The sequence below is a fragment of the Trichoderma reesei genome, assembly GCF_000167675.1.
Source record: "Trichoderma reesei QM6a unplaced genomic scaffold TRIREscaffold_4, whole genome shotgun sequence".
Lineage (NCBI taxonomy): Eukaryota > Fungi > Ascomycota > Sordariomycetes > Hypocreales > Hypocreaceae > Trichoderma > Trichoderma reesei.
Genome location: NW_006711151.1, coordinates 1,791,430 through 1,818,069, shown reverse-complemented (window position 1 = coordinate 1,818,069; position 26,640 = coordinate 1,791,430). Strand labels below are relative to the sequence as shown.

Sequence of the window (26,640 nt, the reverse complement as noted above, 5' to 3'; positions counted from 1 at the left end):
CAAGAGACCGCTTCATGCAATAGACGGCTGACATGATGCATACAGACACAGGTTCAGCCCAAGCTCCAGGCGATAGACCGTAGTAATCTTAATATAACTTGACATTTCCGTACCTATTTGCCTACAATTGTGCCTTGATCCCTTGTTCTTCGCAGCCACATGCGAAAGCTCACAAACGCCGTCCTGTTTTTCTTATGTTTTCGTCCTCACGTTCCTGGTTGGGATCGCCTGAAGTACGTTTGATCATCAAATCTGCAACGCTCCGCCCCTTAACCAAAGCTATCATCGATTTCACATGGACGCAAATGTGACCTTCGTAAGCCACCGCCAAATACCAATTGAACTGCGAACTACCTTGCCCATATATTACAGCTGGTTCGATTACCAGGCGCCGACCTCGAAGTTTTCCTGTCGAAATGTTAGCTTTCCTCTTCTCTCTGGCATAGAAAATAATTGAGTGGAAGTAACGGACCTCTGGGAAATACGTGGATACCACAGTTCGGTCGGCAAACTTTCTGCCAGCAAGAGCTGTGAGAGCTTTGGTGGCCGACTCCACGGAGTCAAACTTGACGAATATCTTGCCCACGCCGGCGGATTGCCTGCTACCGCCAGTCGGTCTGGGGACTTTGAGCTCAACAACCTTGCCAAACTTGGAGCACTCGTCCTGGACATCTTCACAGATTTCTGCATCTCGCGTTAGGCTTCCGGCGGCAACACTACCAGCGGGCTGACGTACCTTCGTAATCATCGTTGTCCAGGAGCTCCTCGGGCGTGACCATGTTGAGGAGCTGAATGACGGAGCTTCTCTCAATGTCATTGGACGTTTGAGAAGCAAGGCCGCTGATGGCGGTGATGCCCACGTCGAAGTTGGCCACCTGGGTAGGCCCAATGCTGGCCTTTGTCACCTTAAGCTTCTTACCGGCAACATCCATTCCGTTGAGGCTGTTAAGCGCAGGCTCGTTGGCTGAAGACGGGTCGAGATACTCGGTGAATGCGATGCCCTTTTCTCAAAATTAGCATGGCTTTTACTTGACCACGAAAACGCAACGAATCGTGACTCACCCTGGACTCTTCGGTACTCCGATCCTTTACCAGGACGAATGATTTGGGTTTGCCAAATGCGGCGAGGAGTTCAATGATCTGTTCCTCGTTGAGGAAGGTGGGGATGTTGGTGATGCACAGCTTGTGTACGGTATCAGGAACGACGTTGGAGATGACCTCAGGGTCGTAGGGGATATCGTCTGGAATGCCGGGCATGACATAGTCCTTGGGTCTGCGAATGTCCAAGCCGTGACTGCCGCCATTAGCGGTGCCGTTTTGCGCATCATCAGCCTCCATGGTAATGCCATCAAGTGCGAGCGCAACGGTTGCGTCAGATGCATTCCGAAACTCCACCACGGCGAACGTTTTGTCTGAAGAAAACTGGCAGAGGACGCAGGGGTCAGGGGTCTCAATGACGTTCAAGCCGTTCAGCTGGAGGTTGAAGAACGCAATCAGAGCCTCTTCAGTTACACCGCTGGGGACGTTGTAGACCAGCAGACGTTTGGCCTGTCGAGAGTTGCTAGCTTTCAGACCGGCGCTGCTAACCTGGCCACCGGGCTGGGTCATGAAGGCTTGCAGCTTCGTGGGGTCCATCGGCTGCTGACGAGGGGCTCCCGGCAGAGGGAACATGCCGGAGAGCTTGGCCTGCTCAGCCGTCACGAGGTCGTAGCCAGGAGGCTTGATATCCCACTGCGTCAGGCGTCGCTTGCGCTCGAGAATAGGAACGACGTCCGTCAGGTCAGGAGTGGGTTCTCGTTTCTTGGGGGGCGACGGACTGCGGCGCGCCTGCTCTTGCTTTATGAAGGCATCATCACGCCTGTCCCGCTCTCGGCCTCCCCGTCGGCGGTCATCGTAGGGGTCTCGATCTCGTCGGCTGGGTCTGTCATCGTCGTCACGTCGAGCATCTCGGCGGTAGGAGCCACGGTCACGGTCCCAGTCCCGATCGCCTCGACGGTCGCGCGCTGATGAATATCTGTCCTCGCGCTCTCGGTCACGGTGGTTGCGGCTTGACGAGTATGCATCGCCGTCATCTCCTCGACGGTGTCCACGATGATCCGGTGATCGAGAGCGTCGGCGGTCGCGGTCTCTGTGACGGTCGCGGCGATCATCCCTGTCGCCTCTCGGGCCCTGCATCAAAGACAATTAGACATGGCGGGTGGAATCAGCAGATTGGCATACGAACAGGATAATCTCGGTTTCTTCGCCCCCCATCTGCTCGACGCGAAACTTTGGTTAGCACAGGCGCCTAGAAAAGACGAGAAGGCGCGGGACGCGTGTCGTTCTTTACCTCGAGATGAATAGCTGTCGCCGTTCATGATGGCCGTATCTTATCGCTGACGCCAGCGACCGAGCACCGTCTTGAGACTGATGAGATCGGATGTCGTGGCGGGCAGAAAACGGCAGATGAGGTCGCTGCAGATGTTCTTGGCCAGAAGCTCCTTTGCCAATTCGTTGCATCAAAGGCGAGGCTGGAGCTTTTTTGCAGAATGGGGGCTAGTCTGTCTTTGGACTAGTGCGCCACTCAGCGCCGGCGAGCCTGTCGGATTATCTGCGGCTAGTGCTCTAGTGACGCGCTCAGGACCCCCGAGGCTCCATAGGCACTAGCGGGCCCCCTATCAATTGCGCTGGAAAGGCGATAAAGTGACTGGAACCTGAATGACTTTTGCTGCGTGTAATTGAAACGGCGTTAACCTGGAGCTCATCTCCCACTTCCTCTATCCAAAGTCGCTTGATGGGCTCGTAATCTGGAAGAATGGCAATCAAACATATCGGTGATTGGCGCAAGTTGCCCGTCAGCCTGGCAGAGCTCTGCATCGACACGACGTTGCGGTGCGGCCAGTCGTTTAGGTGGCGGAAACTCAATGATGAATGGTTCGTCTCACTCCAGAGTCCTTGTTCATTATCGTTCTTCTTAGTTTAACGAAGAATAGGACCTGCACTTTGCATGGAAGGATATTGTCTCTGAAGCAAGATGCGACTCACTTGCACTACAAGGCAACATGGCCAGCACATCATACAGAGAAACCCTCGTTCAAGGACGACACGGAAGATCTCCTTCGTCACTACTTCAATCTGAACATAGATCTTGCTTCGCTGTATCGACAGTGGTCCAAAGACGACCCCAACTTTCGAAAAAAGGCACCGCAGTTTACAGGAGTCCGAATTCTGAACCAGGATGCATGGGAGGCTTTGATATGCTTTATATGCAGCAGCAACAACAACATATCTCGAATATCCCAGATGGTGAGTCGATGCACAGAAGGATCACCGGAAAAGGCTTATGCTAACACAAGCTCTCTCCAGGCCCACAAGCTCTGCAAATACTATGGCCCGTTGATCGGTCATGTAGATGGAGAAGCCATGCACGACTTTCCAACCCCAGAGTCTCTCACAGACAAGACGGTCGAGGCTCGTCTAAGGGAACTCGGATTTGGCTATCGAGCCAAGTACATTGCAGAAACGGCGCGCATCATTGCACAGGAGAAGCCTTCAGCATGGCTTGACTCATTACGGAATCCGGACTTCCCTGCTTTCAACGCTGTTGCAGTATCGGACGGACCACAGTCCACCTACAAAGATGCTCAGACTGCATTACTCTCACTTACTGGCGTAGGCCCAAAGGTAGCCGACTGCGTGTGCTTGATGGGCCTTGGATGGGGAGAATCAGTGCCGGTCGATACGCACGTTCTACAAATAGCCCAGAGGGACTACCGCTTTGGCAAGAAGGGCCCCAAAACCATCAACAAGGCCATGTATGATGCGATTGGCGATCATTTCAGGAGCATATGGGGCAAATATGCGGGCTGGGCTCATTCCGTCTTGTTCACAGCTGACCTACGGGAGTTTTCAGGCCGTATGATAGTCGAAAAGGTCGAAAAGGTCGAGGAGATGGAAGAGCCCATCAAAGAGGAAGATGTGCTAGCTGCACAAGTGAGGCCATCAAGGAAAAGGAAAACAATTGTCAAGGTGGAAGAGATTCATGTGAAGGAGGAGACCAAGGAGGGAGTCATCGTAGAGGTAGAAGCGACAGTCAAGAGGAGACGCACAAGATCTCGGCCATAGATCCAATCTTAATGTTCATTTCACGCATACACATGTCAAATCACATTGCTGAAATGAATATTAATTACGAACAAATACTTCCTGTTCCATCACCTTCCGCTGCTTTCTTGACCGAAGGGGATGCTCATTACTGAGCATGGAGCAATTGTCGTTGCATTGTCATCGCATTATGTAAGCACGTTGTTAGGCAGAATTCCCATGATCGCGCCACGTCGGGTAAACGCCGGGATGTGCCGTTGGCGGTAGACTTTTTGCCGCCTCACAGCAAAGCTTGGCCTGCAATCCCTATCCAAAGCAAGCAGAGCCTTCGCAGCAGCACACCTCCATGCGCAACGATCTCGTTGAAGCCACTTCAAGCACGTTAGAACCGGGATGAAGCAGCAAGGTCGATGAGCCAAGATGTCTGATGCGGATTTCGAGACCATCAAGCGGCTCCAGCAGGAGCGCAACGCCGCGGCAGCCTCGTCCAAGGGCTCTCGCGCGTTGGCAGCCTCGAATCAACGCACCGACTCGACGAAGCAGCGGCTCACCGACAGCGCGGACAGCGCTCTGTACGACACGCAGGGGGGCGATAAGTTTGCGGGATACCACACGTCTCTGCCGATGGGAGATGATGACGATGAGATGGCCGATGGCGACAACACGCGTAGGCTCGTGGGCCAGTACACAGCCTCGCGCGAGATGATTGACGAGTTTGCCCGCGGCGATGGCGTCGAGGAGGACGACATCCTGGCCGGCAAGGGCGAGAAGAGCGGACGCATCACTGACCGCGAGACTGATTATCAGAAGCGAAGGTTCAACCGTGTGCTCACGCCGACCCGAGCCGATCCCTTTGCTGAGAACCGACAGGCCGGTGCCGCCGAGAATGGAACCAGCTATCGCGAGATTATGGAGATGCGCGAGCTCGAGCGCGAGGAGCAGCGTGTGAAGCAGGCTATTCAGGCAAAGGCGACGAACAACAACAACAATGACGACGAGCTCAAACCAACGCTCGCCGAGGGCGACAAGGAAAACGCAGAGGCGGGCTCCACCGAGGCTGTCACGTCGGTACGCAAGCGTAAGAAGCGATGGGATGTCTCGACAACGCCTGCTGGTGAAGAGGAGTCAAAGGAAGAGACTGGAGCCGAAGTCAAGTCCAAGCGCTCCCGCTGGGATCAGACCCCAGCCCCCGGCGCCATGGAAGCTCCCAAGAAGCGCTCGCGATGGGACCAGGCACCCTCCGCAACCCCGATGGGCAACCAAGGCCTCGCCACCCCCATGCACCCATCACAGGCTGCCCCAATGCCCCCGGCGTTTGGCACCGACGTTTCTGGACGGAACATGCCTCTGAGCGACGAAGAGCTTGATCTGCTCCTGCCTGGCGAAAAGGAAGGCTACAAGATCCTAGAACCCCCTCCAGGTTACGAGCCTGTCCGGGCTCCGGCTCACAAGCTGATGGCGACCCCGGCGCCTCAGACTGGCTTCATGATGCAGGACCCTGACCAAGTCAGACTTGGTGGAAAGCCAATGCCAGCTGAGATCCCGGGGGTTGGCGATCTGCAGTTCTTCAAGCCCGAGGACATGGCGTACTTTGGCAAGCTCACAGACGGCGCTGATGAGAACGCCCTTAGCGTGGACGAGCTCAAGGAGCGAAAGATCATGAGGCTGCTTCTCAAGATCAAGAACGGCACGCCGCCGATGCGAAAGACGGCCCTTCGACAAATCACGGACAATGCCAGACAGTTTGGTGCCGGTGCCCTCTTTGACCAGATTCTCCCACTGCTGATGGAGAAGTCGTTGGAGGATCAGGAGCGACATCTGCTCGTCAAGGTCATCGACCGCATTCTCTACAAGCTGGACGACCTGGTCCGCCCATATGTGCACAAGATCCTGGTCGTCATCGAGCCACTCCTGATTGACCAGGACTACTACGCCCGAGTCGAAGGTCGTGAAATCATCTCCAACCTCAGCAAAGCAGCAGGCCTCGCAACCATGATTAGCACAATGCGACCCGACATTGATCACGTCGATGAATACGTCCGTAACACGACTGCCCGAGCGTTCGCTGTCGTGGCCTCTGCCCTTGGCATTCCCGCCCTGCTGCCTTTTCTCAGAGCCGTCTGCCGAAGCAAGAAGTCCTGGCAAGCCAGGCACACCGGAGTCAAGATTGTTCAGCAGATTCCCATCCTGATGGGATGCGCCGTCCTTCCCCACCTCAAGGGTCTGGTTGACTGCATTGCCCCTAACCTGAGCGATGAGCAGACAAAGGTCAGAACCGTTACTAGCTTGGCCATTGCTGCCCTTGCCGAGGCCTCGAACCCGTATGGTATTGAAAGCTTCGACGATATCCTCAACCCGCTGTGGACTGGCGCTCGCAAGCAACGAGGAAAGGGACTGGCTGGCTTTCTCAAGGCCGTGGGATACATCATCCCTCTCATGGACGAAGAGTATGCAAACTACTACACCAGCCAAATCATGGAGATTCTGCTGCGAGAGTTTTCCTCGCCAGACGAAGAGATGAAGAAGGTGGTACTGAAGGTGGTGTCTCAATGCGCAGGCACGGAGGGAGTCACGGCCGGCTACCTGAAGGAGCATGTCCTGGACGAATTCTTCAAGAGCTTCTGGGTCCGGCGAATGGCTCTCGACAAGCGCAACTACAAGCAGGTCGTCGAGACGACAGTCGACATTGGCCAGAAGGTTGGCGTGAGCGAGATCTTGGAGAGAATTGTCAACAACCTCAAGGATGAGAGCGAGGCTTACCGAAAGATGACTGTCGAGACGGTCGAGAAGGTCGTGGCCAGTCTGGGTGCCGCGGACATTGGCGAGCGTCTCGAAGAACGCCTGATTGACGGTATCCTCCACGCGTTCCAAGAACAGAGCGTTGAAGACATTGTCATGCTCAACGGCTTCGGTTCGGTGGTCAACGCCCTTGGAACCCGCTGCAAGCCATACCTGCCCCAAATCGTGAGCACAATCCTCTGGAGACTCAACAACAAGTCTGCCACTGTCCGCCAGCAGGCCGCCGACCTCATCTCCCGAATCGCCATGGTGATGAAGCAGTGCGGAGAGGATGCCCTCATGGGCAAGTTGGGCATTGTCTTGTACGAGTACCTGGGAGAAGAGTACCCCGAGGTTCTCGGATCGATCCTAGGAGCCCTGCGATCCATTGTCACCGTCGTCGGAATCTCCCAGATGCAGCCGCCCATCAAAGACCTGCTGCCCCGGTTGACCCCCATTCTGCGAAACCGACACGAAAAGGTGCAGGAGAACACGATTGATTTGGTGGGACGTATCGCCGACCGCGGCCCCGAGAGTGTCAACGCCCGAGAGTGGATGAGAATTTGCTTTGAGCTGCTTGATATGCTCAAGGCTCACAAGAAAGGAATTCGACGAGCGGCAAACAACACCTTTGGCTTCATTGCCAAGGCCATCGGCCCCCAGGATGTTTTGGCCACGCTGCTCAACAATCTGCGGGTGCAGGAGCGACAGTCGCGTGTCAACACGGCCGTTGCCATTGGTATCGTTGCCGAAACCTGTGCCCCCTTCACTGTGCTGCCGGCCTTGATGAACGAGTATCGTGTGCCTGAGCTCAACGTCCAGAACGGCGTGCTCAAGTCACTGTCTTTCCTGTTTGAGTACATTGGCGAAATGGCCAAGGACTACGTCTACGCCGTCACGCCTCTTCTGGAGGATGCCCTTACCGATCGAGATCAGGTCCATCGACAGACGGCCGCATCGGTTGTCAAGCATATTGCTCTGGGTGTTGTTGGCCTCGGCTGCGAAGACGCCATGATCCACCTGCTCAACCTGCTGTACCCCAACCTGTTCGAGACCAGCCCTCACGTCATTGACCGCATCATCGAAGCCATCGAGGCCATTCGTGTGGCCGCCGGTCCTGGCCTGGTTCTGAACTACGTCTGGGCTGGGCTCTTCCACCCCGCGAGAAAGGTGCGGACGCCCTACTGGCGACTGTACAACGATGCCTACGTCGCTGCGGCCGATGCAATGGTGCCGTATTATCCCAACCTGGATGACGAGCTCATGGACCGGCCGGAACTGGCCATTATCTTGTGATTTTATATGCCATGCTATGCCACGTACCACAAGATGGCAAGGGGAACACTTTCTTCGTATAATAAGGGGCTATAGCAGTTGGGATAGGGGATATTCTGCTTTTACTTGATTCTCTTTTCTTCTAATAACGCGCAAGGGAGGACTACAGTGGCATGCGTTCAGGCGTTTTCATGTTAGAGTACCAAAAGAAAAGAAGGTGTGCTTTTTTCGATTCTCGTCAGTGTCTTTGCAGTGAGATGACTTCATGGATGTCATGTACATGGCAACGCATGATTTAGAAAATGCGTACGTATTCGTCCCTTGACGATGGGCTACTGTGTAGGGGTTCGGTTCGAGCCTGTTCAGTTGCTACACCATTCCTGGGGAGAATTTGTCTGAGCTGTTGATGGAGAGACGATGTTGCCTATTCTATCACCGCCGAGATGGTGTTTCAGTGGTATGATGGTGTTCCTCGAGCCGGCCGTACAGAATAATGGGGAAAGTTCGCCAATCATACATGTCTCCCTCGCATGTATGAAGAGGAGTAGACCCTCGTTTCAACGAGAAACAGCCTCGCCTTTCTCCGGGGAAGAAGAGACAGCTTTGTCACTGACTGGAATGGCAGATTTTCTTTCTTCTTCTCTACAATTTTTTGTCCCTCGCTCCCCTGCTTGTTCGAGGTGCTGAGACGGGCTTGTCTTGCCTCGCCTCGTTTCGTCTCACAGCTTCATATCCCAAGGCAGGCTCTACGATTGTCATTTTTGTGTCTGCGGCAAAAACCACAGGGGAGCATTCCAAGGGATGAGTTTGGGTTTGATGGAGTCGGTGGGTAGGATGGGGATGAGATAGGACTGGAATTTCTTCTATTGTATCTCTGTGCTCTTTCTTGTTGAAGGGTGGAACTTGATATCACGATGCGGTGAATAGAGGTCGTTTGGGGGGGGGGGGGGCAGGCTGCTCCAAAGTCGTATGATCCGAGACGAAGAGTCCTTTCCATCTGATGTAAAAAGGAACAAAAGGACGATCAAACGGCCAGCAAGGAAACAAAAAAGATGAAGAGTGGCTCGGAAGCCCAAAAAAAAAAAATGAAGCTGCCCACTATCAGAGTCGAACTGATCACCTTGTCATGTCAAGTGAAATTACTAGTGACACGCTATACCGCTTAGCCAAGCGGGCAATTTGGAGCTTGTTAAGTTGCGGCTCTGGCGAGAAGAACCGCATCATGAAACAAGCACAGACATCTTCTTCTACGAAACATAACATGAGAATCTCATCTTTGTTCTCCAACCTCACCCTTTTTTTCTTCTTCTCTTGTCATTGTATCGCTTGAAGCAAGGCGACACAAGGCGAAACATGGGACAGAATGCTTTGACGTCATTTAGATGCCAGTGACTTGTCTTGGACCCCCTTGTTTGGCGACTCTTGGTCCTGTATGTAGGGTATCTCATGTATGTGTCGAATCTGTGCTTTACCGGAGAAGACGCTTCGATGTCTCTCATTCAGGGCGTGAGGAACTCCTTTTCTCTCCGCCATGTCTCGGCCTTTCAAAATCAAAGAAAATACACCAGGAAGAGAGAACGATAGCTGGTGGATAATACTGCTGCAGGCACTGCAAAAGGACAAGTTTCCACTGCAACAGGAGAAAGCAAAATAGAAACCAAGGCAAGGTGAGACATGCTCTGGACACGCCGTCACACAGTGAGACACCACCAGTTGGATTCAACAAAGCCAGGCAGCAGCAAAAAAGTTGTAAGGAAGAAAAACAAAAGCAATCCAATGACAACGTCTCTCTGGAGATATGTAGCTGAATGTAGTGTGTGGCCTCTGCCGGGCACATGCATCAGGATGGGTGATTCAAAAGCCCGTCGTGCAGTAGTCTGCAGCTGGAGGAGAGCATTGCATGGAACCGAATGCACCTCGTCGCATTCGTAAGCGGTACGTGCAGCTAAGCATGCAGGCTGTAATAGTGTTGAGCTTGCACAAGGGAGAATGAGAAGAGTTGGAAAACAGCAAGGCGGAAAAGCAAGGTCTAGGACGTCCGATTTGTGCCGTCCTGCTGTGATAGTAGGAAGGCTGGGGAGATGTTGGGGGCTGACTCGGATAGGAGGAGGAATGATCTCGAAAAAGATCAATGCTGGATGCCATGAGCAACAGCATCTTGCTTGAGATGATTGTTCATTCAAGTGCAAGTAATGACTTGTTTTGTGAAGCAACAAAACACCACCCACTGGGCTGTATCATGGAGCGGTGGCGAACGTCTCGTGGTTAAGCTCGGAAGGGTTCAAGAGTAGTATCTCTCCTCATCGGCCAGTCTCTCCACAAGGCGCGAGCCAACAGCATCTGACACCTGTCCGCTCTCTGGAATGCTCACTCGTCATTCACACAAGGATGGTAGTACTAGTAATACCTTCAGGTAACCAGCCGTAGAAGTAGAAACATCTTTGCGCTGTTAGTCCAGGGAGTATCGGAATACTCTTACCAACCCCAATCGCATGCTCACCACGATATCTCAGTTCAACCCCCCTACGAACTGGCCGATCCCCATGCCTTTCCGAACCCGGGGCGCTGGTTTTCTCGGGGACCAGGTGGAAATTGAGTGTCACAGCATCGTCATCTAGCTGGCATAATGTCTTGTTGGCCTGGACAGCATAAACCCAACGCCGCGGTGACGGGAAAGGAATCACCAGTCAAAGCGTCTTGCAAGGGAGGATGGAAAGCTCTTTGGGGCAACAGACAGGAGGAGCAAGGGAGTGTGGCCAGGTATTACCCCGAATGTTTGGGGGCGAAAGAAAGCAAGAAAGTAATAAAGAAGCAATGACCGTCCCGAGGAGCAAGAAAAGAATAAGAAAAGAAAAGAAAAAAAGTAAAAAAAAAAAAGGAGGCGTCGCCATGTCTCGGCGTGTTTGTGTCGGTAAGACAGATGAGTGGGCGATGATGCTTGCGCGTTGAATCTGACTTGTCGTAATGCGGTATCGGTCGCGGTGAGAAGACGGTGTGCTGAATCTGCCCTTTTCCGACGGAAGTATTCGAGGGTCAAGTGGTTCTCAAGTACATACAGCAATAGCCCGTTTTACTTCGTACATACCATATGTAACCGAATAGTCGTGATGGCCGCTACGAGGGCCCTCTGTCAGCCCATGCAGAGTGATCTCATCGTACACGGAGTGCCAGCCAGGATGAAGCAACGATGCTACCGAGTATGAGAAGTAAGGTGATGGATTGTGCATACGAGGCTTATTGTCTGCTTGCGGGACAAGATATTAATAATCCTAGAGCATTGCATGAGTATGTATAAGCTGTACGGGGTAGTACTGAAGATCTCCCACCGCTTGTTCTCTCTCACATCTTCCGAGGTTGGTTGAGTTCATGTTTGAGTAGCAGGAGATACAGTACGACTTGCGCTAGGCACCGACCAAACGGCACTGTACAACTGTACCACAGTACATGCGACAGCATGAGATGTGGGACTGCTGCGCGTACGAATACCGGATGCGCACTGTATTTATGGCCGACGAATGGCGCGTGGCAGCGGGAGAGCAGCAGGAGACTATTGACGTCATTGGGTGAAACAGTCGGTCGTTGGCCGAGGCATGTGGCGATTCAAGGGTCCATGGGCACTGTGCTGGAAGAACAAAGGTGGACAAGGCAAGACGTTCAATGGCACTGTCTTGAAAGACGAAGGGTCACGACCAAGAAGAATGAGGCCTTAGGAAGAAGGGACTGAAATTCCAAGAACATAGGTATCTATACGATACTCGTACTTATTCAGGTTCATAGCACCTACCTGAGTGTCATGCTTAACCTCATCACTTTCTCAGGCTTCAATCTGTAGCACGTTGGGCATGTGTGATAATACATGGATGTAGCAAAATAGCATGGACAACACCAGACCAGGCAGGACAAGGCTCGGGTTTGCGTCCCCCAAGGTGACGAATACCCGGGATAAGGGGCACAAGCACACACGCACATTTTCAAACACAGAAAGCCGAGAGCAGATCCGGTCGTTGACCGTCGGCTCGTTGGGATTCTCTTGGCTCTGCGGCAGAGAACAAGGGGATCCAGAACAAAATAATGGGGGAGAAAAGAAAAAGGAGAAGCTGAAGATCATGGCCGCGACGAAGCTTTTTTCAGCACGTGTCTGTGAGCCGATCTCTCCACCTTGGCCTCAACTTTAATTACACAACGGTCTTGTTGTTTTTTACGTCTGATATCACCTGTTTGCCGGGAGTGGCTTGGGGGTAAGTTGAAACGACGCACCAACAACAAATGAAGAGATGAGTGAACCAGAAAAGCTATGATTTTCAATATCAAGATGTGAGTGACTGGTGAGTGAAATGTAGCCGGTACTTTGATTATTTAGCCACCCAAAGGACAGAGAGGAGAAATACTGGCAGAGAATGATAGGTTGGAAAGAAAATCCCAGCCATGGCTTGTCTCATAATCAATGTGCTAGAGGATAGTCGAGGCTGGAGCGGTGTGAGCTCGAAGAGTGTTGGGTGATGGGCTATTGCTATCTCATCTGCTTCGATACAGGCACTTTTGTTTCTCCCACAGTAGCCACGGGGTGCTCATTTACTGTATCTAAAAGCACCTCTGTGGATGAGCTTCGGAATTCTGTTGATGTGAATGGCCACGAAGCAAGCACGCAAGGGGAACAGGGATACTACTAGGTAATAGTATGCGGACTGAACGCAGCGCCGACTGCATTTGTGGAGGAAAACACGGCTTCAATTCACCCACACCATCCCTCTCTCTAGCGGCACGACTACATACGTCCTCTGTACCAGCACGATTCACAGGATCGAAGAAACGGAACTGATGAAAAAGGGCATACTAGTACTATCCACACATCCTGTCTGGTCGGCGACCTGGGAAACTCGCCGGCGTGTGACTTGGCTTGGGTTCATTAATTAGGTTCCCCCAGCCTCGAATCTCGGGGGGGCATGTTCCATGCAATTTCGAGGGGACAAGGAACAAGGCCTGCTGAATGGCTGCTGGCAATGCCCTAATTAGCAGCCGGCTCCACACGAGGGCAACGCAAGCATCCCGTGAGCAGAAACAAAAAAAGTAGTATTAATTTCATGAGGCAGAAGTTACACAAGGTAAAATTGTGAATGAAATGGAATGGATTGCAGATTTGAATACGAAAGTCGCAATGCTAACATCATACATCATCTCCAAGCATACAGTACATGCCTACTACTTGCACCATCAGCCGGGTTTGCGCATGTCCCCCCTTTTGCAGATACTACGAGTAGTGACAGAAATTCATACACATGCTCGTAAACGTGCTAGTATTCTGTATCAATAGCGGGTTCGTCAACCTTGATCAAAGATCCGGATCAGGATCAGGATCAGGACAGGAAAAGCAAAAGCCGATGCCACCATCGTACCTTATGCGGCTGGCGGAGTGGCATCGGCCGGCACCCGCATCTGCCGGTATTTGGCGCGGACGATCGTCGCCGCCAGACATGTCGGGTATCTGGTCTGGTAGTAGTACCAGTAGTAGTATTTCAATCTCGAGGGGAGCATGCGCCATGGCTGAAAATGCCATCTCGCGTAAATCCGATGCTTGAATCGTGCCTGTTCTCACATGTACATACGAATATGAGTGCTAGTCCATCACGGGCGTTTTTGCATTCGTAGGCCCCTTTGCTTCATGCATTACCAATTCACATTGAAGAAATACAAGGTAGGTATATACGCTTCTCCTACGTCTCGACCTCAGATCACCATCTGTCTCTCCTGTAAGCCATCATGAACCTTTCCTACAGTATCATCTTCATCTTCATGATCCAATCGTACCGTGGAGCATCTCCAAAAAGGCAACCAGAGCGACTTTGCTCCTCCTCGTCACCACCAGATCCATCGCAATCTTGTCACTTATTCTGTTCAAGATTCCGTTAATTATGGAGCATCGACACCCTTCGAGAAAAAAGCGAGAAAAGGGAGCCCTAGCCCAGAGTGGCGCGTTTCATGTGTCCCAATCCGGCCTACCGCCTCTGCACCCAAATCCTCGGTTCATGGACAAGAGGGAAAATGTGTGTGTGTGATAACGTTCTGATTCTTCTCCTCTCTATGCTTCTCCCCTCCTTCGTATCATGTCATTTGTTCTCCTCATTCTCCTCGGCGTCTCACTTGTATGAGACAACACCATAATGAGGCCGTGAAATAAGTCTAATGCGGATAGTATGGGAATGTGAGCAAAGAGGGAGGAGGGGATTCACAAGAAAAACATGGGGAAAGAGGCACGACGGTCAGTATCATATCTACAGCAGAACTATTACTAGCAACGGACGTCGACGTTGATTCGCGTCCTCGTAAAATACCGGCAGACCCAAAAGGGATGCTGCCACGCTTGGCCTCATCTCCACCCGCAGCACGCATCTCCGCCGCAATGGCACCTCGAATCCCAAATCAGAAAGCGAACCCTGGCATGCAAACGTTTGTGTGATTGCATCTCGTGCCGTGGCTGCCAGATGACACTCCGTATGCTGGCGTCATTACTATGCTCCCTCCTAGTCCGTAATGGAAACAGTGGAAGACATCATGAAGAACGGGAAGACGGAGCAGCTTGCCAACATGACCATTTCAGACGGGGTTTTGATTGGTACGGCTCCTCCACGCATTGTACAGCTTAGCTGAGGCAGCCTCAACATCCTTTAGTCGTGCATGTGCTACAGGAGCACCGCTATGGCGTATGACACGGAAGCAGCAGCCTAAATGAATTCTCCAATTCAATCTTTGACCGTGGTGGCTTTGGTGTGAGTGCGGCCGTATAACTTCATGCTGGAAGCATAACTAGGGCAATATCAGTAGCAAGACTTCACATCATCTTTGATGGACCTGATCCCGGCCGTGTCCTCTACCTCTTACACTCACTCGTCAATCATTCCCAACAGCTCAATTCAGCATTTAGGAGACCCTTCTCACAACTTTTCTAGAAAATACATTTCTCGTGCTTCTACAGTAATGGCATGAAGGATAGTCCGGCCACAAGCCATCCAAACTGACCGGGGGGACACAAAAGCCAAGGGCAGACAAGCAACAAGCTAGTCGAGGCCGGGGGGGGTGGTCGAACAAGCTGCCGCAAGAGGTGGAGCCCTGCCTCTTCTCTTCTGATCCTTCCTGATGGACCCAGCTTAGCGGGAACACTTACTATCCCTTTGCTTTTTGTGGTTCGCAGGTCCAAAGATATCCCTGGAGCGGCCATGTTAACACCGATTGCGGGAAGCCACCGGCCGGTAGGGAGGCCCAAGTCATCAGAGGACCACGGCCAAAACCAGCACAGTATGCGTCTCCTTTTCCATTTCTTCTTGCTCTTCGTGTTCATTTTTTTTCTCCTTTCGGTATGAGAGAGATATTGAGCTTGTAATAACATTGCCATGTCTCCTGAAGGAGAGATTCGATCATACTACTAGTGCATGTAACTTCTCCATCCTCTGCACTTGGTCCGCCAACAACTTTTGAACCGCTCGGACTTCCCATTCGGGCAGTACTTGTACAGCTGGTTTTAGCTTGACCCCATGCAAACCGATGCCTCGTGAATGCGTAGCTATGTTTATATTTAGCTCCTACATTTGCATCTCCGTACGACGTTTCAGCTGGTGATACTCTCCCATCGCTGCCACCAACTATACTCGCCTTCTCTCTTCGTCGTAGCTCGACTTCATCCCGCATCAAATGAAATCTTGAACCGCAATCTCGTAAAACTTTCTTCCACAAGGCGTACGAGTAATACATCGGCTTCAAATTTATGGGGATGGGAAGGGAAGAAGGGGGGGCGGCGCCAAAGCTTGGGTAGGCGATTTTTATTCCCGGCGGCGGAAGCCTGCAGCAACAAGGTCCCCCCTCCCCCTCCCCGGAACACACACACACACACCAACCAGCGCCAACTTGTCCGTCAAGCCTAAAAAGACGCAAGCCTCTTTGGAAGAGAGAAGTGAAAAGGGTTAGGGGGACGGCAGGCCGTGACGTATTTTTTGGAGACGCCGTTTTGCCCAGGGCTTGGGTGTATCGGTTTCTGCTATGGGCACTGTGTTGGCTGGCGAGTGCCGTAGCGCACAGTGTCGACGGTAATTGAGAGATCCAATGACTTGTGCACACCTACTACTAGTACGAGTAGGTAGTATCATGGAGCGTTGCGTATTGTTATGTAGGACTTTGCGCGCTTGAAGCGGGCGGGCAGACAGCGGGCGAATGGGAAGCAGTCGAGGTTGCTTCCGTGCGAATGAGGATGCGAGAATGCGTGGTCCGCTCAAGCAAGGATTTGAAACCGTCTTTTGGATGCACCCTTCGACACAGCGAATGGCGGTTTGGATGCTGTGTACATTTGGGAGTAATACTGCAGGATGGATGTGAGGACTAAGGCATGGCTTGTAGATTGGTGCTGCAGAATGGAAGCGTCAAGTGGGCGGGGGGGTGTTGAATCCATCTGCGTGTTGTGAGGCGAAAAGGGAAGAAAAAGAGAGGGATCAAAAACTGAAGGGCTGTAGCATTTGAGACAAGACATTGCGTAGTGTAGCGACACAGCGTTGGGCTAGAGCAGTGGTGATATGGGACGGATACGACAATAATAATAGATGAGGCAAAACGGAGATGGGAAGGGGATGGGCGCTTCCCCGAGTCGTTTGCACGTGTCGTGTAAGTGTAGCTGTGACGATGCTTCTCCCCAGGAAGGCTGAAAATCCGATCCAAAAGCTGCCAAGCTGCCGCACAATGACGAAAAGCAGCAAGGGAAGAGGCAGAAAAAAACTTGAAACTTGGACAAACGAAGGGCTCTCGCTTTGCCCTGCACACACACACACACACACACACACGGCATGAGATGAGATGACGATGACGGGCATTTTCATCCGATAGCCCGGTTTGGGCATGAGCATGAGCAGGAGTAGGAGGGGGGGGGGGGGGGGGGGCGAGCACTTCGGATCTTATTGACTCTTCCGGTCGTGTCTTCGTCGTCGTCGTCAACCGCGATGCCATCCCGTTGCTTGGGAAGCACTGAAAGAGGAGCTTGGCGCGGGGAAAAGCAGGCAGGCAAGCGTCAGCTACCTACCTAGTCGACTTACAGTCGTGTTCAGGTGTGGTGGGAAATCGATGGGAGGGGGGGAGGTTATCGTGATGAGATCCACCGAAACGGTCATAGACGCAGGTCACGGTCCCCGCAAACATGACGCTCACCGTTTTTGCTGAGATGGCTGGATCTAGGTAGTAGTAGCTTATCATACGTATGTGTGATTGTATGTTGCCGTCTTATATTATATTTGATGATGATGTTTTTGACAAAGAGTTGGATGGATGCTGTATGGTAACGGCATCAACTAATATTACCTCACAGATGGGTAGAAGACCGTCTCTGCTTGAATCTCTGTCTGTTTATCCACCTACCGCGAATTTGTTCTATACCAACATACGTACAAGTATATGCCCGCTGTTACCTCTTCGTTCCTCTAGGGACACGCTTGTACTTTACAACCTGCTTTCATCTCGCCATCGGGCCTTACAGCTCCGTCTCATCTACACGTACAGTATGTATGCCGCCTGCTCATCACCACCCATCCATCATCTCTCGTCAAGACGTCTCGTGCATCACGCCGTAGATTGTGTCCCAACCCTTCCATATCGCTTCCCCCCCCACCCACTTCCCAGACGGCGCCGACGCCGTGCTTTGTTTTCCCCTTGTACTTGTGTTAACGAGTAATAATGATAATATCCAGCCTCTCCAGCACCGCAACGGTCTTGAGATAGAGGGGGGGGGCCATTTACGTCAGGGCTGCAGCTGCGTCAACGCCCGGCCGTCGGCCCAGAGAGCTGGACCCCACCGGAGCCGGGCTGGATCCCTGTCTCTCCGTGTTCCGCACGCGGTCCGTACGGAGTACAGCCGCCGTACTCCGTATGAGGAACTTTGCTCAACAAGTCCGAGTCGACAGAGTGGTGGAATCTCAGCCGAGGACGGATGGCTTTCTGTTTGGTGCGAATTGAGCTTTCAGACCCCCCCGTAGCCGGCATGTGCGCACCCTAGGTATCCGATACGGTCAGCAGTACGGAGTAATGCATACAGTATTTCCTGTATACTTGTTTAGGTAGGTATGTTTTTATTTACTTTACCCTTGGCATCCTCTAGAATATAGGGGGCTGTCTGTCTGTTTCTTCTCGAATTTATGCTGCATTGCTTGTGCGAACTCACGTCGAACAGCATCAGGCTCACAAGCAAAGATGCCAGCTGATTCTAGTACTGCAACGGCACTCGTACTCATCATACAGTGCCTTCAATGCACACACACACACACACACGCTCTGCGCTTTTCGGCATTCTTGCTGGCTGCTTTCTTCCCCCCCCTGCATAATTTCCTTCGCGCGCCTCCAAATTCTCTCCGCAGTGGCCAACAACCCACACCTGTCGCAGGCCCCTGGTTAAACTGCCGTAGCCTTATCCAACAACAAGCATCAGATTTTCCTGCTTGCTGCTCCACCCGCACCTTTTGGTTCCCAAGATCCCTGCGGCGCCTCGTTCTCTTTTGCCCTGTCCCGGGTTTTGGCACTGGGTTCCAGTTGGCACTCGTACCGTGCGAGTCTGTGCGAGCTGTCACTGGCCCTCATCAGGTACCCTAGCAGCGCGTGCCAGCAGGGCATGTACCTCCAGTACCTTCAAGCTCTGTTTCCCTGCCAGTCCTCGTAAGTGCTGTGCCGCTTTCACTCCACACTTTTCATACGTGGTCAAGCACTTGTACTGTACCACATCGTCTGTGGTCTTGTTCTTTTTTTTTATTTTTTCCTTGTTCAATCCGCAGTGGATAATGTGCTCGACTTGAGGATGGAGTTGCGCGCAAAATCTGGATCTGATAACCACCGCTTAGTAGGTACTTACCTAGGTTTGCCGCTGCCAGAGCAAGAGCAAGCGGTGGCTGTCCAGCCAGATTCGGGACCAGCAAGAGCAAGCCAACGTCAACGGAAGGCCCCAAAACCTTGAAGTCGCTCGGCCAGCCACAGGCACCAAAGTACCGCTACCCGCACCCGCACGGCCGCACCGGTGCAGGACCTGACTTCCGCATGTACCGGAACTCGCAAATGTCCGTCGCCGCCTTGCTGCCTGCCCGTGCCTTCTCGCACCCCGCCCGTGTGTCCACACCTCCCCCTGTCGTGCCTTCCCAGGCCCACAGATTGCATCTCCACCCCCCTTTCAGATCCACGCTTGCTGGCTGGCTGGCTTGTCTTGCTTGTCTCGCTGTCGACATCATGGCTCCTGCTAGTCTAGTAGTTGCTGGCCATGGCCACACACGCACTGGAAGGCGACTTTACCAGAACTTGCTCTTGCCGCCTCTGCTTCTTGCCCGGATGTTGTGTATGTACCTACTCGCAACGGAGAAGGTGTTCCTCAATACATCAGGTGCCTTCCAATCACTTTATAGGTATTCTTTGAATTGCCGCCGTAAGGTACCTACTCAATACTCAGTCCTGCACAGTCTTCTGGGTTTGGGCTAAGCCCTCTTGAGCAACAAACGGCACCTACTATACCTTGTACCTACCTAGGTAGGTAGGTACCTACTTTTTCGACCTCATCTTTTGGTCTTGCGTAAGGTACGGAGTAAGGTGGTACCTGAGGCCGTTGTTCTGCATCTTGGAAACTTGCAAGTTGCCCTTACTCGTGACAACAATTCAGGGCATCCATCTCCTCTCTTCGCCCCCCGTCGAATCCAGCATTCGCTTCATTCCATTGTGCCCAGTGCATACATCATCGTGCGCCTGCTGGTCCCTCCCCCTCGCCCGTCCCGGCAAATACCAACCTCAAGTACCTGGCTGTCTTGCGCGTTGTCTCAGAAACTTGCCACAGACCAGCTGCAGCTTGGAACCTCGACATCAGCCAGAGATCTGGTACCTCGGACCGTGCCCAAAGGTACATTGGTACAGATCCAGCAGTTCTCCTTCGCCTCCTCGTCGTCCTCTTACTTGGTACCTACCTGCCTACCTACCTTACTTCCCTTCCTCCCCTCCACCAGCATCATCGTCACCCACAGCGAAAAAAGAACAGCAAAATCTTTTCGATACATCGACTTTTTTCTTCTTCAGCAACAGTACCCTTACAATCAATCACCTTCACCTGGCCTGCTGCATCAAGAAACTCCAGCTGCCAGGCACACAGCAAACTACCGCATTGGCCGCAAACCCGCCTTTGCTCGCCCACTTGGACCGACGTCTTCCCCTGTCCGCTTCCGCGCCCATTCTGGAGCCCCGTCCTCGTCCTACCAGGAAGCACGAGTAGGTAGCAGCACTCTCCAAACTTGTTTTTTCTTACTCCCCTCTGGCCGCCGCTGTCCCTCCCTCGCCCAGCATCCTTCGTCATCCCTATCTCTGCCAGCATCTCTGCTCTTGTCGGGTCCCCTCTTCGCCTTCTCCATCCTCTCCACCGCGATTTGGCCTCTGCGCTGCTCCATAACGGAGTTTTGGTGGTTCCCTGTGGGCTTCTCCCAAATGCTCGTCACTTAATTCAACTAGCCTGCAGCCTCCCCCCCCCGGCCGGTTCTTGTTCCTAGGGCCTTAGCATTCCCCTACCCTGCCTACTTCATCGCACGCAACCCTGTCGCCTCGGGCTTTGCGAAGGGGACATTGGCCTGCCGATCACTTTTGCACCACACAGCCAGAGTCGTCACACCAGACCAGCCTGGGACCTCCTCTGCCATCCGCTAAAACTGACGCACGTCAATTCACAGGCCCCCAAGGACACACTTAAGACTTCGCTGATCCCACCTTGGTCCTCCCGACAAACCGCTCCCCAACTCCAGACGGGATCTTCTCTGGCTCTTGGACTGTGTTACAGACTTGGCAATCTTCCTAGTCGGGATCCCGCATCGATCAACAAACCTTCTTTTCCCTCTGCCACGCACCAATCTCTCACACACGCACATCTCCCGAAAAGACCGACGACTCTCTTCCGAGTCCTGTTCATCACTTTTCAGACACTGCCGAAACAGAACAACACGCCAGACACAATCAATATCTCGAGCCCTTACAAGACATTTCACCTTGCACTGCATCGTCGATCGTCCAACACACAGCATCTTCCATCCCTAGCAAACCACCACTGCACACACATCATGACAATGACGCTGGACGCACCGCAACAGCAGCGATTCGGGCCCGTCATGAACTTTGACTATCCGACTCACGGCCAGCCGCCGGCCTTTTCCAACCCGTGGTCCTCTTCACCTTCGCCATCTCAAACCGCTGCCGTGGCCGGAAGCAATCTCTACGTCGGAGGTCCGCAGCCGCCTTCTCTCAATCACAATCTCATGCACAAGTCTCACAGTGCGCGTGCCCCTACCAGCAGCGCACCTCCTTTATCATCATACGCTTCAATGCCCGTCCACACGACTGCGGCTGGTACGTTTTGTGTCTCCCATTCTCTCTTCCATTGTGATGCCGTCAATCATTTCAGTTGCTCACCAAACCTCGTTTTCAGATTTACTCAACCTGAACCGCCTGCAGACCTCGTCTGCTGCCTATGCCGACGCCACCTACGCCACGACGGCCTCTCCCGTCCACGGTCACTTTGCGCCCCCCTCAGCTACTCCTTACGATGCCTTGGGGTACGCACCAGCTCCTGTGCGGCCGCCTGCGTTTAGCGCCCTTGGCCACGAAACAGATGCCTCGCGGAGGTTTTCTCAACAGTGAGTTGTCTCCACGAGATGGAGAAACTTCCGACCCAAGCCAAGCTGACCTTTTAATTTCAATAGCGTCCACGCTGATGACCGAAGAGGCTTCGCCGAAGCCCTTGATGCCAGCCAGGGCATGCTCGCCATGAGCCAAGAGACGCCGAGAAACATCTACGGGAACCGCAACGACCGATCCTCCGTGGACTCCTACGGCTTCCCGTCGACTCACTCAACCAGCTCCTCCATCTCCTCGTCCGGTAACTTCAGCTCCTACTACGGCGACTCCGTCTCCGACTACTCAACTGCGGGCTCAGACATTGAATCTGTAGGTTCGAGAACGCTCCCTCGACCTCAGGGAATGATGTCCTCGATGCCTCCCGCGCCTCAGTCCATGATGGGCCAGTTCAGCTCCAAGGTCTCGTCCAGCACCCAGAAGAAGCACAAGTGCAAGGTCTGCGATAAGCGATTCACACGGCCAAGCTCGCTGCAGACGCACATGTACAGCCATACCGGCGAAAAGCGTAAGTGATTACCCGATGCTTACTATAGGCTTCTCAAGAGACCCAAGCTCACTGTCGTTATTAGCATTCGCCTGCGAAGTTGAGGGCTGTGGACGCCACTTCTCCGTTGTCTCCAACCTGCGACGCCACCGAAAAGTCCACAGAGGCGATGCCCGGTCCGAGGCTGGCTCAGAGGACCATCACTCAGATTAAATCACCGCCATCGATTTTTCTATTCTGAGTTGTATCATTAGAAAACCTTCACGACTTTGGGCCTCAAGGGGCCAACCCTTCATCATTCTACCTTTCCGGCGGCTACCGCCTTCCGCGCATTGATCATCTGTAGCAGCATAGAAGTTGCATGAGATGTGGCTGCGGGAGGGGTTGTCGTTGGAAAGACCAACCTTTACTTTGCTTTAATTGGGACAATCATCGGACGACTTCATCTCATGACACTAAATTAGAGGGTGTGGGATCAAAAGACTCAAGAGGCCAGGGGCTCTTGATGAAGATGGCGTGGATTTGCACATGAAATTTGTCCCACTGGTTAGGGACACCGATGCAATGCATTGGGAATGGGGATCACACCGGGTGATATCTTGATGGGCGTGCAATGCCTATTTTTCTTTTCTTTTTTCCTCTTTTCTTTTTGTTTTTCTTTTCTCTTTTGTCTATTCAGTCGGGACTTTCTATTCTTGTGCCAGCTGGCATGGTGGCTTTACAGGACTGCAAATCGACTGGAACGATGGGATACACGAGGTCTTCCAGTCTGGCGTTTGGGGCAAAGGGTTTCTATCAGAAGGGATTTCTTTCAGCGTAAAGTCGGTGTTACGCTCAGCCTTGCTCGATTCCATTGATTGCGAAAGGAAGCAACTTGAAGCCTTATATCATCATGACAAAGAGGTATAGGTGGGAGGGATGGAAAGGACGGCAACCACGCGGCCTCGCCTGGCGGGTTAGCATTGTATCAATAGGCCCTTTCTCACGGTGATGATATACCCGTTCGATAGCACTGTGAATCTCTTGTTGAATACACGAAATTCAAATCCATTTCGTTTTCTGGTACCTTTTGATTTTGGGCAGCGGCACGGCCGTGCGTTCAACGGTTCCTGGCGGTCCCTGATGATCTCTTGTGTCGACTGCTTCTACACGACTCATGATGCAGACGGAGCCGACTGTTTGGAGCAGGAGCAGCAGGCAGGGAGAGCTCAGGAGAGCAGGAGAGCAGGAGAGGTGGAAACCCGGGCGAGGAACAGCCGAGTCCTTTCCCGGATGACGAGCGTCGATCACGGCGTGGATGCCCCAAAGAGGCGGGTAGAGCTCGAGTGGAGGCCAGGAGGCGTCCAACGTGAGTGAGCTGCCCGTCTCGTTTGGACTGGAGGTCTTTGCATCAACGGCGAGTAGCGATCGCCAATACACACAGCACGGGAGAGGCGTCACTTGGACATTTGGCAGTGCTTTAGCCTGAGGCTTACATGCGCAGTACAGTAAGACTGTCCATCTCACACTCGAGGGACTCTTTGCATGTATGATTGATTACTGTCATGCTGAATGTAGGCTAAATCCGACATCTACCTATCTTTGGGCTATCCCTGGGAAAGGGGGGGGAAGAAGGGGGACAGGACACTCTGGAGTGTGTGATTCGTATTGTGCCGTACGTTGTATGTATGTACGTTGTACGCGAGGTGGAATGATTGAAATGATGGTGGCAGGGATGGAAATATTGTTTGATGAAGATGGATGATGGGTTTGAGGATTTTGATTGATTTTGATGGGTGCAAGTTTACATGATTCTCTTTGATTGTTTGTTCTAGCTCGAGGGTGCTTGCTGTATAAAAGTTTCGCCGCCATGAGGAGGAGATATCGAGATACGTTTGCGACACCAGCTCGAGCGACAACATTCAAACGCGCGTGAATATGACACGAAGTTCTGTGATAATACTCAAAGGGCTTACTGTATCATTCATTCCCTCGGTATGTACGTTCTTGGTTTTCGTCCGTTAAAAGAAAAAGGGGCCGATCACTTGCTCAAGGAGGAATGGAGGGCGCGTTTCAGAGCCTGGATCATCACTGCTTGATTCGGGCTAGAGGGACCCGTTGAGAGACGTTGTCAAGACCGGACAAGCTTTTGTGGAGTGTCGTATGCCGGGATGCTTGTTTTGTTGCTTTTGCCGGGTTGATGAATCTTGTTAGTATGTGTGTGCGTGTGTGATTTTAACTGGCGAGGTTGATGGTAGACGGGGGACAAGGGTTGATTGATGTGGTGGTTGGATGGGTGGGTGGTTGGGATTACGGGGGGGGGGGACAGCGGTTTTGTGATGGAGTATGGGATGGGATGGGATGGGTATTTTTGGCGAAGCGAGGTGGCCAATTCTTCTTCTTGGGGGATTTGGTATTATATACATGCTGGTGTTTCTGGGTGTTGATACGGCCTGTGTGTGTGTGTGTGTGAAGGAGTACTGCAGTATGGGGTGGCTATGGTTGCGCTGCGATGAAATGAAAAATGGTGTGGTTATATCGAGGGGCTAGTATACACTACATAGCCGGGTAAAACGGTGCCTAGGTGCGCCGAATCAAAGACCTCTACTGTAACGTGACGGCCGTTGGCGACGTCGTTGAATGAGGAGAATATGAAATAGTTGTACGGATTCGTAGCGAGATCATCTAATGTCACAAGGTCTTTTTTGTTTGCAAACGTTTTTGGGGGGGGAAAGCCGTTGGATCTGGATCTATCGGCTGTGGGAGATGCACCGTTTTTTTGCCACTTGTTTCTTGATTGGGGTAGCTTTGAGGACGGATCTGGGTGGTGATTTACATGAATGAGGGGAAGCAGCTTGGGATTTGAATCATAGAGAGCTAGGTGATATTTATTGCTGTGCTTTGTGTGTTTGCCGAGGCAAGAGGCGATCTATTTGGCTATTGTTGGTGTTTTTTTGCGTTTAACAGGTCACTTGGGCAGTTTGGATGTGGTTAGGCTTACCGTTTGATACGTGAGCGTGGGTGATTGGTTTAAGGGTGTTTTTGGTGGTTGATGGTGGGCGCATGTGATGCCGTTTCTACTGGGGTAGTGACTCTGGATGGACAGGACAAGTAAGTTTGCGCAATTCCCAAGGGGCTTTATTCTTCTTTGGTAATACGGGGAATATTTGATAGTGGTCAATATCAAGGGACGAATTCTTGCTTTTGGCCATTGCTTTTGGCTCAAAGAAGTGCCTGTGACGCCATGATGCGTTCTCCCACGTCTTATGGTGACGATGGCGTGGAGGCGGGAGTGGGAGGCTAAGGTCTTTTTTTTTTTTTGGTTTGAGATGATGCTATCACTTATTACCACCTTTCGACCGAGTTTTTCTTTGGCGCTGCAGCCTCGTGCCTTGCCGTCACAATTGCACGAAAGTAGTAGTAGAGAATGACAGCGAGCCCATAGGGAAACTGGCCGTCACCGTTTTACAAACGGCCGGTTTCTTGCGACCGCCGATGGAAGTGGCGTCCGGGACCATGGGCCACTTACTGCGTGGCGTCGGAAGTCAATTCAAGATGGGGGGAGGTCAAGTTGCTGGTTTCAATTGTCCTTTTCTTTTGATTCAAGAATGCTCTTCTGCTGTTCATTTTTTGATTATACTATGAACGTTCCAATAACGTCTTCTTGCCTGTCGTTGCTGGTGGCACAGTGCTTCTGGTGGCCTGTAAAGTGCTGATATGATGAGGCATACAGTATACGAGTAATACTGTAGACATCCGAGTTGAGATGCAGCCCGCCGAAGGATGCCCCTTGTGGTAGTCTTTAGAGGTACAAGTATCTACCCAAGCTACCTGGTGCCGTCCACTCAAAGGGCTTGCGATAGTACGTACACGCTAAGCTTTTTCTCTTAAACCGGGGTACGGATGCTCTTTGTCCTTTCATTCGTCTAGAGAGAAACACTGTGACAAGGCAGCAAAGACTGGGTATACAGTGTCTTTCAGAGAAGAGTAAGAGCCCCAGAAGGAAGACGTGCAGGGGGGAGGGATGAGGGGAGGGGGGGCGTGCATAGAAAACAAGCTTTTCCCACATTCTTGTCATCTCTTCTCTTGCTTCTCGTGGATTGTTTTCTTAATACTGCCAACGTCCCGTTTCCCCGTCCCCCCATTGATGGCAGAAAACAAAAAGGGGGTGTTCAAGGACCCCCGGTTGGAGTGACGTAGAGTGGATTTTGCTCTCTGCTGTGCCATGTGGGAATAACGTTGAAGAAATCTTGTCGTGATGGTCCCCCTTGGCTTTGGCTTGGCTTTGCGGTGCGAGGGGTGGTTTGAGCTTCGTCATTTAATGTTTGTGTGTGACTTACAGTATGGTGAGATGAGGAGGTTGTGGTGTATGATAT

General features: G+C 52.3%; 5 protein-coding genes across 5 annotated transcripts; 3 read left to right on the top strand and 2 right to left on the bottom strand.

Annotated features, from left to right (window-relative positions):
• Positions 1 to 499: 499 nt before the first annotated feature.
• Positions 500 to 2,357, bottom strand: TRIREDRAFT_37761 (uncharacterized protein; the record flags this gene model as incomplete). The annotated part of the gene is made up of 5 exons (XM_006963035.1): positions 500 to 684; positions 737 to 1,001; positions 1,063 to 2,169; positions 2,225 to 2,256; positions 2,330 to 2,357. Coding segments are annotated over 5 exons (1,617 nt in total), but the record flags the coding sequence as incomplete, so codon positions are not given.
• A 724-nt stretch (positions 2,358 to 3,081) lies between these two features.
• Positions 3,082 to 3,918, top strand: TRIREDRAFT_40945 (uncharacterized protein; the record flags this gene model as incomplete). The annotated part of the gene is made up of 2 exons (XM_006963036.1): positions 3,082 to 3,285; positions 3,346 to 3,918. Coding segments are annotated over 2 exons (777 nt in total), but the record flags the coding sequence as incomplete, so codon positions are not given.
• A 585-nt stretch (positions 3,919 to 4,503) lies between these two features.
• Positions 4,504 to 8,366, top strand: TRIREDRAFT_76191 (uncharacterized protein; the record flags this gene model as incomplete). The annotated part of the gene is made up of 1 exon (XM_006963462.1): positions 4,504 to 8,366. The coding sequence occupies one exon, from the start codon at positions 4,504 to 4,506 to the stop codon at positions 8,155 to 8,157; it is 3,654 nt and encodes a 1,217-aa protein (XP_006963524.1). The 3' UTR covers positions 8,158 to 8,366.
• A 6,507-nt stretch (positions 8,367 to 14,873) lies between these two features.
• On the bottom strand, positions 14,874 to 15,469 carry TRIREDRAFT_105206 (uncharacterized protein; the record flags this gene model as incomplete). The annotated part of the gene is made up of 3 exons (XM_006963260.1): positions 14,874 to 14,937; positions 15,019 to 15,038; positions 15,296 to 15,469. The coding sequence occupies 3 exons, from the start codon at positions 15,467 to 15,469 to the stop codon at positions 14,874 to 14,876; spliced, it is 258 nt and encodes an 85-aa protein (XP_006963322.1).
• Positions 15,470 to 21,422: 5,953 nt separating this feature from the next.
• TRIREDRAFT_58011 (uncharacterized protein) lies at positions 21,423 to 22,498 on the top strand (the record flags this gene model as incomplete). The annotated part of the gene is made up of 4 exons (XM_006963461.1): positions 21,423 to 21,513; positions 21,593 to 21,800; positions 21,867 to 22,306; positions 22,371 to 22,498. The coding sequence occupies 4 exons, from the start codon at positions 21,423 to 21,425 to the stop codon at positions 22,496 to 22,498; spliced, it is 867 nt and encodes a 288-aa protein (XP_006963523.1).
• Positions 22,499 to 26,640: the final 4,142 nt, after the last annotated feature.